At 36.9% G+C, this 16,215-nt stretch overlaps 3 protein-coding genes across 3 annotated transcripts in view; 1 reads left to right on the top strand and 2 right to left on the bottom strand.

Moving 5' to 3' along the window:
* LOC134668655 (uncharacterized) overlaps nt 1-16,215 on the bottom strand; it is a 282,363-nt gene that overhangs the window by 147,584 nt on the left and 118,564 nt on the right. The window lies entirely within an intron of this gene.
* LOC134668611 (uncharacterized) lies at nt 4,775-6,558 on the top strand. Its single transcript, XM_063526050.1, has 4 exons — nt 4,775-5,463; nt 5,508-5,694; nt 5,813-5,881; nt 6,329-6,558. Exons 1-4 carry the CDS (start codon nt 5,134-5,136, stop codon nt 6,556-6,558), a joined length of 816 nt encoding a protein of 271 aa, XP_063382120.1. The 5' UTR covers nt 4,775-5,133.
* Nucleotides 9,205-10,047, bottom strand: LOC134668844 (uncharacterized). The gene is made up of 2 exons (XM_063526315.1): nt 9,673-10,047; nt 9,205-9,437 (listed from the first exon to the last, which is right to left on the bottom strand). Exons 1-2 carry the CDS (start codon nt 9,931-9,933, stop codon nt 9,237-9,239), a joined length of 462 nt encoding a protein of 153 aa, XP_063382385.1. The 5' UTR covers nt 9,934-10,047; the 3' UTR covers nt 9,205-9,236.

The following is a 16,215-nucleotide window of genomic DNA, read 5'->3' as shown; positions in this document are numbered from 1 at the left end:
ATTCAAATAGATTATTCCAGGATGCTCATAACGTGCAGTAAAAAACAGATATTTCACTGGACATGATTTTTTGCGGCTCGATTGACGCACGAGGCAAACGTGTTTGTAGGTTGGTACTGAAGCGTGAATATATGACAAAAAACAGTACCTATACCTAGACTGAAATCTCCAATAGCGAGAATAAAGCGATTCAATCACGTGCGAATCGTCGAAGGCTGTGGTCTATGTGGTTTTCAACCGCGACCGTGGTGTTCCGAGCGACAACATGATTTCTATTACGGACATTAAGATATCGGATATCAGTTGAGTGCACTTGACATTTTTTTTAGCTTTTTTTAGCGAGAATATGCGATAAAATGCAAGGACAGTTACACGATTGACGGATAGATATTGCGACATTTAGAAGACGAATTTTGCTTATAAAAGTAAACGAATACGACTTTTGTCATCGCGAAAAACGGTCGTTAAACGTAAATACTGTTTTCTTACATTACCTACTTGACATTGAAAGAAATGTCGCAGCGCAATTATCAACAACTATGCCGGAATTTTAATAGTACATTATTGTCGAGGCTCGGAAGTAGCTACTTGCAGGCTGAGGATTCGTTTTAAACGGACGACCTTGGGAGTCCGTTTAATTGAATCCGAAGCCAGCAAGTAGCCTTCCAGCCGAGTCATATATAGTGCTTTTCTCAAAAATGGTGCAAGAAATATAAATATCATAGAAATATTTTACAAAAGCAACGTTGTTACGTATATATTTTCACAGAAAAAAGCCCTTGCCGCCTTTTTATTTTTTTAATAAAAAAATAGAAGTGTATTTTTCTGCCGAAAATACGCCAACCTATTTGAGACAACTAAATAGTCGCGGTACTAATCATCTGTTTGGCTGTTTAATGGGCCTGTGCCTTCATTTGATATGGCCATTTCAACTTTTAAAAAGTTTGGAACTCGACAAATAATGGAATTTGTATGCAACATTGCAGTCCCAAAAAATCGAGACTGCAATGTTTTTAACTTTTTAATTTTTGACTGACCATAAACTACGCGCTTCGCGACCTATTTTTTAAATGGCAAAGTCGACTTTGCCGTCCATTTTTGAGAAAATGAAATTTCAGTAGACTTATACTTTGCTTTTAAATATTTCCTAGTGGGGTCACACGACTTGTCCTACATTCCATCCTAATTCGCCTAGTGAGCCATGACGTCACTACAGTTAATGTAGGGTTGAACTCTCGGGTTGAACTGGTCGATTTTCTAGGTATTTTGTTGACTATAACGTGACTCAGCAATTATCCTACGCCAGTCAACGGAAAAGGTCAACCTTACCTTTTGTTTACTCTAATCCTTTCGAAATTAGTCTATTTTATTTTATTGAATCACTTTGATATCAACCTTAGTGAAATTGATTACATTTCAGATTTCTCCATTAGTTAACAGTAGCATTTACTGCAAAATGGTTTGCTCAATTTCAGCGAAATAATCAAATTACACTGAATATTTAAAAATGACCTCAGCGAGCTAGACTAACAATTACATAAAACAATACAATTCGTGTTTTACTGCGAACTAGCAGTCTGTGAAAGTTATTTCAGCGTGATTAGTTCGAATCAAATAATTAATCGTTTTCTCATTGTTCCAATTGTGCTTCGTTTTTAATGAAATAATCCTACTTTATTGAATTCATGTTTATTATTTTTGTCTTAGCGTTCAATTGCCAATGACAAACTCTCATTATTGGCACTAGACTAGGTATACAAAGATGTATGTTTGTATTCAGTGTGTGTAAGTTTATCAATAGTTTTATATTCATCTATAGTACTGGTTACAATTTCATTTATTTTAAAAGCTATTTAGTTACTTTTGTACAATAACTAATTGTACCAATTCAAACAGAGTAGGTACCACATTGAATACATAGAGAATGCGAATAGAGAATATTTAAAAAACCATTCACAGCTACATATCAAAACACCTCTTTCACACGTACAGAACAATGGAGTGTTATACTAACACGATTCGAGCAATAACAAGTTGCACCGATTGTAATGTAATGACACTAATGATCGTATACCTATGACGAAAATCTACTGTCACTATTTTTACAACAAATTCAAACATGTGGTCACACTATTCAAGCCTTCATCATCATCATCTCAGCCATAAGACGTTCACTGCTGAATATAGCCCCCCCCCCTTTTTTGGGGGGTGAATGCCATAATCGCCACGCTTGGCAGGCGGGTTGGCGATCGCAATCGAGTACACCGAATTTGAAGGACGCTGCTGCCCGTCCACCGGTGGTCTTGGACGTGGTTTAAGGACATACCCGGGTCCCCACCGGTGGTCTTGGACGTGGCCAATCAATTCAAGCCTTACTCTGTGGCAATGATTGTGTCAACATGTTTTTATCCTTGTCAATCAATCCATCTTGATTACTAAACCTTTTGATTGGCTGTTTACACGACACCCTAAGAAAAAAAACTTAACTCAGGATCGCAATTAGTCATAAATTGCGATCTTAAAAAAAAAAATAGAGTTACACCAAGAAAATTCTGCAGAGGTTTTGTCAGATAGTAAGCAAGCTTCCATGAAATTATGACGCACCACTGGCACTACGTGTGCTGTCGAGATCTCTGCAGACTTTTCTTGGTCTAACTCTACTTGTTCCGTACTCAAAATTCGAATGAAAAATACTGCGTGAGAAATAATGAAGGTGTAGGGATGGATTAACTCAAAAACTGGGTAATTTTTGGAGGCTCCTGCCGAACAGCTGAACATTTACCCAAGGCTGAAATTTTCTGAAAGGCTTATATTGTTAAACAAAACAATAAACGACTTATTTCTATTCATAGAATTAGAACTCTTGTAAGTATAGAAAGGTTATCAAGACATTCGCTTAGTTTTAGAATTTTCCCTTAAAGTATTTAACTAAGAATATCTTCCTTAATTTTACCTAAGAATTTGGTAACAGAGAAATATTATCACGAGTCACGTTAAATAATCGCGAATGCTCAAGCCGCCTACGAAATAGTAACCTGAGTATTAGACCTTCTTAGAGTTAATTAAGCAGCACTTGTGAATGTTAAACAGATACAAAGATGGTGATAAAGTTTCAAAGCAGTGTAATCTTTCGTCAACTTACCCTTAATACGCTTTGAACTGAGTGTTTGGAAACATTAACATTATGTTGAAAGCCTCACTGCGGTATACTTAACATCAAAGATCAGGTGATATTACGATAGATAGGGCACTTTAAACGAAAGAGCATCCTAGAATTAGGGTGTCATTCTGAATCCCTAATAACGTTTGTCCTAAAGTCACTTGCCCTAACTGGTTTGTCCTAATGGGCACATGCCCTAAAGATCAATTGTCATAACGATTATTTTCCATAATGTAAGGTTCTGAAAAATGATTAGGTTTTAGAACTTACTGCCACGAAAGTAGGTTAGGTTAGGGTTAGAACTGCGACCCTCGCAAAAAAGAAAATATGCTTAATATAATTAGAATAAGTAATCATTAGGCATTTTGAAATTAGGGTTTTTAGTGTTAGGACAACTGATCATTATGACAATAATATTAGGGAATGCAAAGATAGGAGAAAAGACTTTAGGGATTCAGATATAGATCCTAGAATTATTGTTACAATTCTTTGACCAATGCCATTGTTGGTGCGATTCAGTCAAGTGGAATTTACTTGAAGGTGCAGCGGTAGATTAATAATAACAATAAAATACTACTCAGGTTCTTGTAAACCAATAAACTACCGGGTGTGGCCTGTAATATGAGCAAAAAATTAAACTGTAGGCTGTACTCCTCATACTGACCAACATTTGTTCAGCGACTTTTAAAAATAACTTGTGGTTTAATTTTTAATACATTTTAAAGTTTATTCTAAGACGCAATGTATTGCGAATTTTGTTATCTTTAAAGCGTGACAAGCAACGTCAGTCACAATGATATGACGTGGCGATGGCGTCCATTGAAGCTAATATTTATTTTGTATGAAATATAGCGAGTCTAAATACTTCATAATTTTTAAAAGTTGTTGAACAAAAGTATCACCGTTTGCGGAGTACAATCTATGTTTTAATTATTAGCTCATGTTACAGGCCACACCCGGTATAATAAAGTTAATTACAATTGCCAGCCTTCGTAGGAATTTCTTGTCATAATTAATCCTTCTGATGTTTCGAAGTATTTTAAAAGCCGTAATAGGCGCGACTCTTATCATTATCATTATGGTTGAATTACGCTTGTCAAGTTACTTTCGTTTAAAAGTTTTTATACTGTACTTAATGCTTAGTAATATTAAATGCGAGGATTATAACTTGACGTTGAAAGCCGTCGTAATGAATTTTATAACCAGATTAGTAATTATAGACTAGGTATAAATTATAATGGCATATAATTTCCTATATTAACCATGATAGGATATAAAGTCGTATTACTATAACCCTCTTTTACCTCCTAATAGCGTAATAACTAGCATTATATAACTACGGGATTACTTATACGTTAATTAAGTTCATGATATGTTATTGCGTTGTGAGATGTATATCTCTTACCTTAATATAGGAAACGAAAGTGACGCATCCATACAACGCGATAAGAAACGACAATGTTTTAATAATGTAAGACCGGACAAGTGCGAGTCGGACTCGCCCACCGAGGGTTCCGTACTTTTTAGTTTTTGTTGTTATAGCGGCAACATCATCAGTGAAAATTTCAACTGTCTAGCTATCACGGTTCGTGTGATACAGCCTGGGGGCCGATTTTTGAATTTCGAACGTTCGAATTTAAAAGCGTGTGGTCGAAAATAATCGTACACGAAAATTTGTCACGATTTTTTTCGCATGATCCTAATAAAACTTATTTTTGAAAGTCACCATTCGACTGTGTAGTGATTGACTATCGATATTTTGCATTTCATTGTACGCAGAAAGTCGATAATTACCGGTTATTTTAAATTTACTTAAAAACTAAAATTAAGGGGTATACCCTTATTGAAATTGGTGTTTGGTGTAATATTTGTAATAAATAAACATTTTGGGGTATTTTACGCTTGACAGTACAAAAAAAAACTTATTTTTATTTTATGCTACTATGGAATGAAACGTTTAGTTTCCTTCGTTAATGAGTCTATGGTTGGTTATGGTAAATATTGTGGCGGCCAGTCGCCCCTCTCGGCAGTATTTGGAATTTCATATTAGTTTACTTTGTTTGTTTAGAATTCGTTTGTATTTGCGCCCGCAAAGTGTTCAGAAATGTCTGAAAATAAACATAACATGTCGAGTACCCAAAAAAAAAGGCCTAGCCGATATCATGGCTTCGAGAACAGAGCTGAGATCAGGCAAGTTTACCTCCAGCTTCACACACAAAAAAGCACAAAAAGAATGGGAGGAGATAACAACTATATTAAACGCCATGCCAGGTGCTACTAAGACCTGGCAGCAATGGAGGAAGGTAATAAATTCTATATGATGATGTAGCACAGCAATTTTTTTCAGTCATGGCAAGATCTGTTGAGCAAAACCAAATCTAAAAAAGGTGCCATTAACAAGGACCTACACAGAACGGGAGGAGGCCGGCCTCTGCAAGCTCTAACAGAGGTGGAAACGAACATTGCTTCCCTTATCGACCCAAGAACTATTTCGGGCCACCGAGACTCACAAGAGTCAGAAGTCACCTTCGACTGTAAGTAGTAACAGAATGAAAATACTTTTCGGTTTATAGAAATGGAAATACAGATTTACATCATGTTCATTATTGTTATTGTGGAATTGGTGTTTAAGTTTTCATTGTTTTTTTTTAGTTGATGCACATATGATAAGTCATATGGAGGCAGAGTCAGAGGAAGAGGTGACTACGGTGGTACAAATTGGTAAGTGACAGAAAGAGAAAAGATTTATTATCGTTCAGTTTAGGCTTGCGGCTCAGTGACTACTCTCGGTCAATCGGTCCGGACGGTCGGTATCTATATATTATCGATATTATATCGTCGTCTAGTACCCACAACACAAGCCTTATTGAGCTTGATTGTGTGTGAAGGTTGATTTGTGTAAGAGTGTCCTATAATATTTATTTATTTAAATGAACTAGTTCAGTCTTTTAGTTCCTTTAGTTCAGTTGGGTCATTAAGATCTAGGAATGAATAGGAATATGTTATTCATTGGATTTTTTCCAATCTTTGGTAACTGAATACAATTCACCTTGTACAATAACAAAATTTGCTTAGTTTGTCATTAGGTTGATACAAGTAAGAGAGGTATTCCCTAATATTTGTTATTATTTATTTATAACTAAAGGTTGTAAAATAAATCGTTTTTAGTTTCAGATGATGATGCTGATGCTGCACTGCCCAAACCGAAAGAAAAGGTCAAACAAAAAAAAATAAACCTAAGAACTTTGATGCAACAAAAATTGGATTTAAAAAAACAGGCAGTTGAAGCTGAGATTAATTTTTACAGGGAGTTCCTTGACAATATGAGAAAGCAAACTGCTGCACTGGAGCAGATTGCTTTATCTGTAAGAGGAAGAGAGCGAAGCAATCTGCTCTAGTGGTTAATACCCAAGTACCTACCTGCCGTCCTGACCCTGTTTGTTGAATAATATGGATCATAGTATTATTAAAACATAAGTAAGGCCATATAAGGCTAAGTACTAAGGCTATCCTATGACTGATAATTTTAAATGAGTCCAAAGACTTTTTCAGAGAAAGATTTATTTTATTTGTTAAAAGTTAAATACTTTAGTTGATTTGTTTGTTAGAAGTGTAAACAAAAATCGTTTTTATTTAAGATAGGAATTTTCGGTCTACCACTTATCTCAGGTGGTGGAAGTTGTACAGTAGAGGGTAGCTGAGAAGATAGTGCTAGAAGAGTTTGTTAAGTAGAAAATGTAATACATAGTATGACATACTACATAGACATGTAGTGTACATGTGTAATACCATAGAGAAATATAATAAGACAAGAGTGCTCGCTCCATACATCAGTTAGACTATTAATTTCAGTGTCTACATCTCGCATCGAGTAGCGGAACTATCAGTACTGTTACTTGACAATAGATGTAGCACCGACCGGAAAGTCTTATCTCAACAGCATAAGACTTTCCGGTCGGTGCTACATCTATTGTCAAGAAGCAGTACTGATAGTTCCGCTACTCGAGGCTAATAGTCTTTTTGGTACTAAAACTGATGTATGAGCAATCTATGTATTTTTTTCTCTATGGTAATACACTCTTCTCGGCTACCCTCTAAGTTGATTTTTTGGTTTTGTTTCAATATGTTGGTTCATTATCAAGGAACAAACGTATTACTCATGTAAATTTAGTTATGTAAGCACATTGTTCATGTAAATTTAGTTGTTGACTAATATGGTTTAAAGTATATTTTATTAAAACTAGTACCTATTTGTTATTTTTAGACTGATAATTTAATCAAGCCCAAAGACTTAATTCGTTTGTGTGATTAAATATGTATCTAAGTGTTTTTTTTTAAGAAAATAATTTATACCTAATACTGTTGATTGAATCGTTCAGAGGTTATTAGTATGCATATTATTGTCTAAGTATGCGTCAACTCGGCATCAACAAAACAAGGTGCGATAGCACCATGTTTTCTTACTAATTTAGACATACTAAACTTTGTTCCCGCCTAGTCATTCGTGGTATAGGATCAATAGGACCAAAATTGTTGATTATTTTGTTACAGTAAACTTAGCACGAGTGCACCGCGAGGTAGATAAACTAAACGTCCATTCTAACTGTATTAATAAGAAAGAGATAGTCTATCTCTTGTCGCAGCGCACTAATGCTAAGGCTACTGAATAAAAGGAACCAAACCATTGTTGATTCATCTTATAGGTTTGAATAAAAACTTACAAGAGATTGAGTTTTTTTATTCAAAAGTAATTATTAATTATATAATTCTGCATGGCCTGACCACGCAAAAGGTCTTGGTTTAGCCTTCCTCTTGGATGATTGGGAGGAGGGGGAGGAAGCAATTCCATCCCAAGGTCTCTATAATCTTCTTCCTCTTCGTCTTCATCTAGTGCCACATTATTCATGACGCAGATGTTGTGCAGTACAACACAGGCGTTTATAATTTTTGTGGCCTTCTCTGGATCGTAATGTAGTCCTCGTTCTTTTTTCAAGCAACGGAACCTGCCTTTCAGCAGTCCGTTACAGCGCTCGATAGTTGCTCGAGCAACTTTAAATGTTTCGTTGTAACGGTATGCCGGGGTTCCCTCGGCAGGCTCCGTCACAGGTACATGAAGCCAGGGCCTTAGTGCATATCCACTGTCACCTGTAAATATTTCGGAGTATAAATTAATTACACTCTAAAAAGGTGAGTACAACCAAGACAACATAATAAAGAATAAAATGTAAGTAAAATATTCACCTATGAGGTAGTAACTAGTGTGCCCATTGTTGTGCAACCCTTCCACCAGTGGCAGCACAGCACTTTGGTTCCAGATGTATGAGTCGTGGGTACTCCCCGGAAACAATACATTTACATTTGTAACACGCATTCACAAATCTGAAAAGGCAGTTGTAATTATCAATATATTATTTTACTAACGAGGTAATGGGGTTCTTCTGACATTGTAGATTGTGCATACCAGTTGTGTATTAATAGTGTGCACTCCTTTTCTGTTTACATATGACCTCTCGTCAAATTCGTCACTGTTGGGGGGAACAATGGCCACATGGGTACAGTCGATGCATCCTATGACGCCTGGCAGCCCATAGAGATTGAAAAATCTGTAAACAAATACAAAATACTTATTATCAATTACGGAACTTAACTGGCTCAACTTTAGTGCAAAATTTTCAGGCACATATTAGAAAAGTCTGAGTAGTTATCTATGTGTAGGTACCTTCATTTACATGTATTATTTTTGTACATATAAAAGTGGTGGTAGCGGAGTGGTAGGCAAAGGTCTGCAAATTTCAATCCAGAGGTGGTGGGGCCAAATCCGGGCATATTTTACACTCAGTGTACAATATGTATATCATCTGATATTTACCAGTTGCTTTCGGGTAATAGAAAACATTATGAGGATAGCTCCCTCTGGGTGCTGGAAGGTTAGTTGGCTAACTGCCGACTTATATGCAAGCTGAGATTATATGCAAGAGCCTGATTGCAATACAGTTCAAATTACTAGGTCCTTAGATGTTAATAACATACTACTCACGGTTAAATACAACTTTTTTAAACAAAAAAATATTAATTCTTACTGCTGGGTTATTTGGTTCAACTCTGCTAAATTAGCTGGGAACTTGACGAACTGTCCAAATATATCCCTATGATTGAGTGCTGCAACCACTTCTGATATGGAATTTGACACAGCTGATTGTGATACTTTTCTGGACAAGTGTTGGCCCACGGGTGTTTGGTATGACCCTGTGGCTAAAAAATTCAGCGCAATTAGTACCTGCAAAAAGAAGAAAGGGTACAATTATAACGGTTTATTACAGAAATCAGAATAGCACATTGCACCCTTACTAGGGGCCAATTGCACCATCCCACTAAACCGGGGTTTACCGGTTAAACCTGGAGTTACCTTGGTTACCAGTACAATTAGACACTGGGTTAATGGTTTAACTGGTTAACCCCGGATTAGTGGAATGGTGAAAGTGGCCCTAGGAATCAATTCATGACTAACAAACCTTTATTTCGACATTTAAATCAGATGTCCTTTCGGCATCCTTTATGTAGGGTTTCAATTTCTCTATAAGGTCTCTACACAGCCCCTTTGTAAGCCTGTAGCTTTTCTTGAACTTTTGTTCAGTTTGCTGGAAAGCTGCAATGACTGCTTGAGCCGGCACCTGAGGCCGCCTCGCTAATGGCGCGGGTAAATTGTTCTCATCTTCACTATCTTCTTCACTGTTTAATAAGTTGAATAATAGATATTCCTCTAAACTGGCCATCTTAGATTGGTTGGATATATTATAATGTAGTTGACCCGTAACCGTAAATTGTAATATTATTCAATTAATTTGACACTGACACTGACAGTCACTGTTGTTTTTATCACTTTTACCGCCACTAGAGTAATTTTTCAAAAAAATAAGGACTTAATATAAATATTTATTTTCAATCAAAAACTAGCTAATCTAATAAACACAAAAAATTTAATAAATTAATTCCTTTGAGATATATGTTTTTATTGGCGTCATATAATACAAATGTGACTAAAATTGTGGATTCCTACTTTCTACTGATAGAATTTAATACGAGTGGTCAATACCACTCGATTCTCAAATTCTATCAATAGAATTTCAAAAATAGCATTTCATCGTTTTCCACTGATTTTCGAGTGACGAAATCGAATGGTCGAGATTCAAAAATCGGCCCCCTGGTGACAGACGGACGAACGGACAGCGGAGTCTTATAGTAGACTCAAACCAAACGGACGACCGGGTTCATATCGCTATCTCTCTCACCCTACCTTCGTCTACGCGAGCGCGAATGAGAAGTTTTACGACCCCGGTCGTCCGTTTGGTTTGGGTCTACTATAGTATTAGGGTCCCGTTTTACCCTTTGGGTACGGAGCCCTAAAAATCGACTTTACCGGCTCCAAGGTTTTATTTGAAGGTAAAGATTGCGTTGTGATTTTCTAGTAGAAAGTAGGAGTGTTTTTTAACTAAAAACAATTGTTAGACTTGTTAGTTTACAAAGCCACTCGTTTATTTTAAGTTATAGGTATGTTATTAATAGTCCACTTAATTGCCACATCTGTGATAGTTGTTAAAAGTTCGACTTTTCCAGCCATATCAGGAGCATTCCATGAAATTGTCTACCGTTTGTCCCGTACAAACGCGAATTCTCTGAAGATTTGCAGGTATTGGAGTTTCCTTTTCTATGACAAAGGTCAAAAATATGCATAGCAAAATAATCGTCTGCTTTAAATGCCGAGAAAAGAGTCGCAACACAGGAAATAAAATGCGTTTGTACGGGACAGCCCGCGGAATGCTCTATCAGAGCTCACGATCGTCATTAGCCAGGGTCGCCGTTGCCGATCACGGCTATATATTTTATTATAAGTTACTTAGGCACAGTCAATGTTACGAATGTTTCATTTATTGATTCAAACGTAAACGTAGGCAACAAACACATCGCCACACGAAACCAGAGGAAAGCCGCCAATGTTCGTGACTTATCGTCATTTCAGAGCAGATGTGCTCAAAGTAAATAAAAAGGTTTTACTGCTGTGCTTTTGGTGTATGCTGTTTTTCAATATTTCTTCACAGCGAACGATTATGATGACAAATGTCCTGTACCAATGCCTAAATCAATGGATAGGAAATGAAATATTTTTATGCAGAAAAACTTGATATACTTAAATACCTATTACAAAGTTTGATGGGTACCATAAATTCTAGCATCTAAAGAACAAATGACCTAATATGAATAAATAAAATATATGGACAATTACGTATGTTGTGGTAACATTATGGCACCATAGGTTTCTATGGCACGAAGCCTGATGCTGATTAAGTAGCATTTTTAGACAACTAACACAGTCAGTGCACATGTGTAAACAGTGTGAGGTCTGTAATAAATAAAGAATAAATAAATGTTATTGGACATTCTTATATACACAGATTGACTAAGTCCCACAGTAAGCTCAAGAAGGCTTGTGTTGTGGGTACTCAGACAACGATATATATAATACACAAATACTTAAATACATAGAAAACACCCATGACTCAGGAAAAAATATCTGTATCGTCATACAAATAAATGCCCTTACTGGGATTCGAACCCAGGACCATCGGCTTCGCAGGCAGGGTCACTACCCACTAGGCCAGACCGGTCGTCATAAAGAGTATTGTATTCGCCTTGGTTCTTTACATTTATAAAATGTATATTCTAACTGTTTTATAAAACAAACTTTCAGTGCTAAATAAAAATTTAATTAAAAGTCTGAATTCTCTCCCAACTTTCGTGTAGTGAAACAATTTGTATTAAACAAGGTACGTGTCTAGACGAAGGTATTGTTAGACAAAACTCGTTAGCCACGCTGCGCGGTCCTCAAAGGACATCATATTCGGTCCAGCTGGTTTCTATGCAACCTGTGTGGCAACGATCTATACTACGACGAACGATGACGTAATATGTACATGCCAATGCCAAACCTCTCGGCCTGAGATACCTATACTAATTAATTAATTAAGTACAACGAACTGTAAAAACTTGACACAATATTCAAATTACATCGGTACATTTCGCACCCCTATTTGTACAGTCTGGGGCGATGACATTGCACGTCAATGTGCTAACTCTTCACGCTATGCGTGTCGGATAGTACTAACACCAACAATAATTAACTGTAAGTGGATCTTATACCTTTGAAATAAGGCAGTCAGCGATATGCAAAAACATTCACCCTGTTATTTCAAAACTTTCAAAAGGCGTCACTAATTTATTAATTGTAAACATATTTAATTACTATTTGTTTATTGTGTCTATATATTCGCTACAACATAGTACATAAAGAAAAAGAGGACATAAAAAAAACATAGGACGCTAAAATAGGATCCCATATTAACAAAATAGAATAAGTGACATCGTATTCACTCAAATAAACCGACTCGATACAACCACCATTGATTTTAGTATTCAAACAGTAAGCCCAAACTGAACGTCTGGTTTCAAAATGAATATGTAATGAAATATGAAAGGGAAAGTACGAAAAGAAAAAATGGAGCATTGAAAAGGAAAGAGAATAAGTTGAGTTTGAATAAGAAATAATATTCAACTTATAACAGACTTAGCGGACATTGAAAACAGATGCACAAAGTTACAAAATATTAGCTGAAACCCAGAACTCTGTGAAATGGCTGACGCAGCTACAAAGAAAAAGACTTCAAAAAATCTAGCAAACATTTTTCCGACTTTGATACATTTTGCTGCGAAACGTTAGCTGTTTATTTTGTTCTTTAGACGTCGAAATAAGCAGTCTTTAACGTCTAGCCGAATTAAATAATGGCCACTTTCACTTCGGGTCAACAGTTCGAAGCCCGCGCTTCGACGGCCGACAACCTTTGAGTAATTTAGCAAAGCGTTGTCACCTTAATCCTAATGATATCCTCCTTTTGAAGAAGAAACGTCATTAATTTCGTTAGATTAATTTGGTTCAATAAAAAAAACTACCGGATTTGGACTTGAATGCTTCGGTACAGTCATAAAATAAGAGCCTTTGGGATGAATCTCATTAGTAAACCAATTTCATTAAGACAAACCCCTAGGTCAATGAACTCGAGTTGAAAACAATTCTGGGAACGTCAAGTTCAAATCCTTTTCCAGTAATTTACCTTTATAGATTTTTTTGTGAATAAATTCACAAAGGGAGGCTGATAGATACATTCATTGGCATTTGTGTAAGAGCGCAAAATGACAATGAGATAATAATGTAACGTGAGTGTCGACAATGCAGGCTGACGTAAGTTTATTACGTGATATTATTTCATTTTACTGCGGTACAAAATGTTTCTATTAAAGGTAATGAGATGTTCATCATCATCATCATCAGGCTATATTAGTCCACTGCTGGACATAGCCCTCCCCTAAAGAGCGCCATAGCGCCCTGTCTTCAGCTTGCCGCATCCAGCATCTGCCTGCAGTCTTTCGCAGATCGTCATCCCACCTGGCCGGAGGGCGTCCTACACTACGTTTGCCGAGTCGCGGTCTCCACTCAAGAACACGTTTCCCCCAGCGGTTCAGCAGCAGCAGCAGCCCACTGCCACTTCAGCTTGCTAATTCTTTGAGCTATGTCGATAACTTTGGTTCTCTGTCGAATGTATTCGTTACGAATCTTATCCTTCAGAGAAACTCCGAGCATAGCTCTCTTCATAGCTCGCTGAGCGACTTTGAACTGGTGGACCAACCCTACCGTGAGTGTCCATGTCTCGGCTCCGTAGGTCATGACGGGTAGGACGCACTGATTGAAAACTTTTGTTTTCAAGCATTGCGGTATGGATGACGAGAAGACTCGGCGTAGTTTCCCAAATGCTGCCCAGCCCAGCTGGATCCTCCTCTTGGCCTCCTTCTCGAAATTGTTTTTACCTAACTGTAGAATCTGCCCGAGGTAAGTATATTCCGAAACGATTTCGAGAAGGTGGCCATTTACGACTATCGGTATTGGATCAATGTGGCCATTGATCATGACTTTAGTTTTATCCAAATTCATGCCAAGACCGATGCGTCGCGAGGCCGCAGCTAGGCTGTCCAGCGTCCGGTTCAGCTCCTCTAGCGACTCCGCCACTATGACTAAGGACTGTTCAGTTTACTAAGCGGACACTCTTACACCTCTTTTAATCGGCGAATTTAAAATCAATTGACGTACAGCTCATAACAATATAATTAACAATCCCTTATTTATCAATTGCTACATATTTGTTCCCATAATAGTCAAATATTTTTCCCGAAGGACCGAACAAATTTGGAACATAGCAAGTTAGTTCTGCAATAAGGATGCACAGGCTAGTATTCACTGCGAAAAATCGTAAATATGTACAAATTTTCCAAGTTAAACGTGAATAAAATTATTAAAACATTTGCAGGGCATCATATGCTTGAAGATTTTACAAAATCCCGGCACAGAAGCGGCCCGGCCAATCCAGAAACAAAAGTATTGTCATGCGGCTGTTAAAATCAATAAATTACTTATCGGTTCGCGAAATTCCTAAGACAGCAGGCGTTAGAGTAGGCACAGATTAAAATATAAGAAGTATGTACAATAAATGGACCCATAGAAAGAAAAAAATGGACAAAAGAATTACAGAGCAGCGAAAGCAATCGAAAAAAAGAAGCGTCAAACTGTACTACATTTTACATTAAGATAAATTTCGTAGCATTTTAATGGACAACGGAAAATGCGTAAAATGTTGCTGTAGTACGTTACCAATGGCCCTGATGCTACCATGCCGTTGTAGAAGATCATATATTCGACGAGGAGAGTAACATCAAAATTGACCAATTCATGAAGAAAGTCCTTGTCTGGCAGGCAATTGGTTCCTGTGGCCTTAAAAAGTTTGTTCTATTTTGCGACATGAACTTTGGTTGCGACATTTACAGAAAATAATGCATCTAATAACGAGTACTTTCCGTCTATCAGACGCATAATGTCACCTCTTCATTTCGGCCTGATTTGGCAAGTGCCCACTATGCTGGTCAGAAAGTGAAGCTACTGAATTTGAAAAACATTGATTTCGTTCAAAAACAAGTCAACTCATCTAATTGCCCGGAGCTCCACTCCATCGAGTGGCACTAGACCAATGTGAAGATGCACTTAAAAAAGGGTAGATGAGAAGCTAAAACATTGAAAGAATTCAAACGAATGTTGTTTACAACTTGTCAAAAAGTGTCAAAAATTTATGTGCAGGCACTTGAACGGCGCAACCGTGTAAAAGTACGAAAATCTTACCGATGTTATTATATTATACTATATTTACATTAAAATGTTTTGCGTTGGTTTCCGTTTTTATTATATTTATCTAAATAAAGCGATTCCAGAATTAGAAAAATGTAATTTATACTTTTTTGTGTGTCCGCTTAATAAAATGAACAGTCCTTATGTCATCTGCGAATCGTAGGTGTGAGATGTAGTCGCCGTTTATGTTAATGCCCTTACCTTTCCAGTCCAGCGTCTTAAACATATCTTCCAACGCGCTTGTGAACAGTTTCGGGGATATAACATCCCCCAGTCAATGAGATGTTGCGTACCAATAAGTAAATCTCTTTTCGATTAATAATTAAATAAGTAGGAATACAATTACAATTTTAAAATAAATCTGAATATTTTTGACGATGCCTGTGTCTGGATTTTACATTTGTGAAATATTGGACGAAGTTCGTTACAGGTGCTCTTTGTGCACTTTGGACGAAACCATCGCTGTAGTGTAGATTTTGCTCTGGTTATCGAACAAAGTTTACAAGTTGCAAAGAAAATCAAGTCGCCAAAAAATAAAGCCATAGGCGAAATAGGTACCTAATAATACAGAGTAAGATTGATACCCGAAAAGGTGAATAGGTACCCTTGAAACTTAACTTTTGCGTAGCCATTATCACCAACACCCACATAGACTATTAATCAAAGCCGAGTCAAAGTTAATCCGACCCCCGGCTTTTGTTTGCGACAATTCTTAATTTTACGCACCGTCGCGATCCAACTTTCTTATTATTATTAACTTTTCTGGTCAACTTGT

The sequence above is a fragment of the Cydia fagiglandana genome, chromosome 11 (assembly GCF_963556715.1).
Source record: "Cydia fagiglandana chromosome 11, ilCydFagi1.1, whole genome shotgun sequence".
In the NCBI taxonomy this organism is placed as follows: Eukaryota; Metazoa; Arthropoda; class Insecta; order Lepidoptera; family Tortricidae; genus Cydia; species Cydia fagiglandana.
The sequence above is the reverse complement of the archived record's forward strand: the minus strand, read 5'-3'. Positions and strand labels throughout refer to the sequence as shown.

Bases quoted from the DNA above. Each gene is read 5' to 3' on its own strand.
- LOC134668844 (XM_063526315.1), bottom strand. From the start codon at position 9,933: ATGGCCAGTTTAGAGGAATATCTATTATTCAACTTATTAAACAGTGAA. The intron at 9,438-9,672 runs GTTTGTTAGTCA...TTCTTTTTGCAG, and splicing joins ATTTAAATGTCGAAATAAAG to GTACTAATTGCGCTGAATTT.
- LOC134668611 (XM_063526050.1), top strand. From the start codon at position 5,134: ATGAGTCTATGGTTGGTTATGGTAAATATTGTGGCGGCCAGTCGCCCC. The intron at 5,464-5,507 runs GTAATAAATTCT...AATTTTTTTCAG, and splicing joins CCTGGCAGCAATGGAGGAAG to TCATGGCAAGATCTGTTGAG. The intron at 5,695-5,812 runs GTAAGTAGTAAC...GTTTTTTTTTAG, and splicing joins GTCAGAAGTCACCTTCGACT to TTGATGCACATATGATAAGT.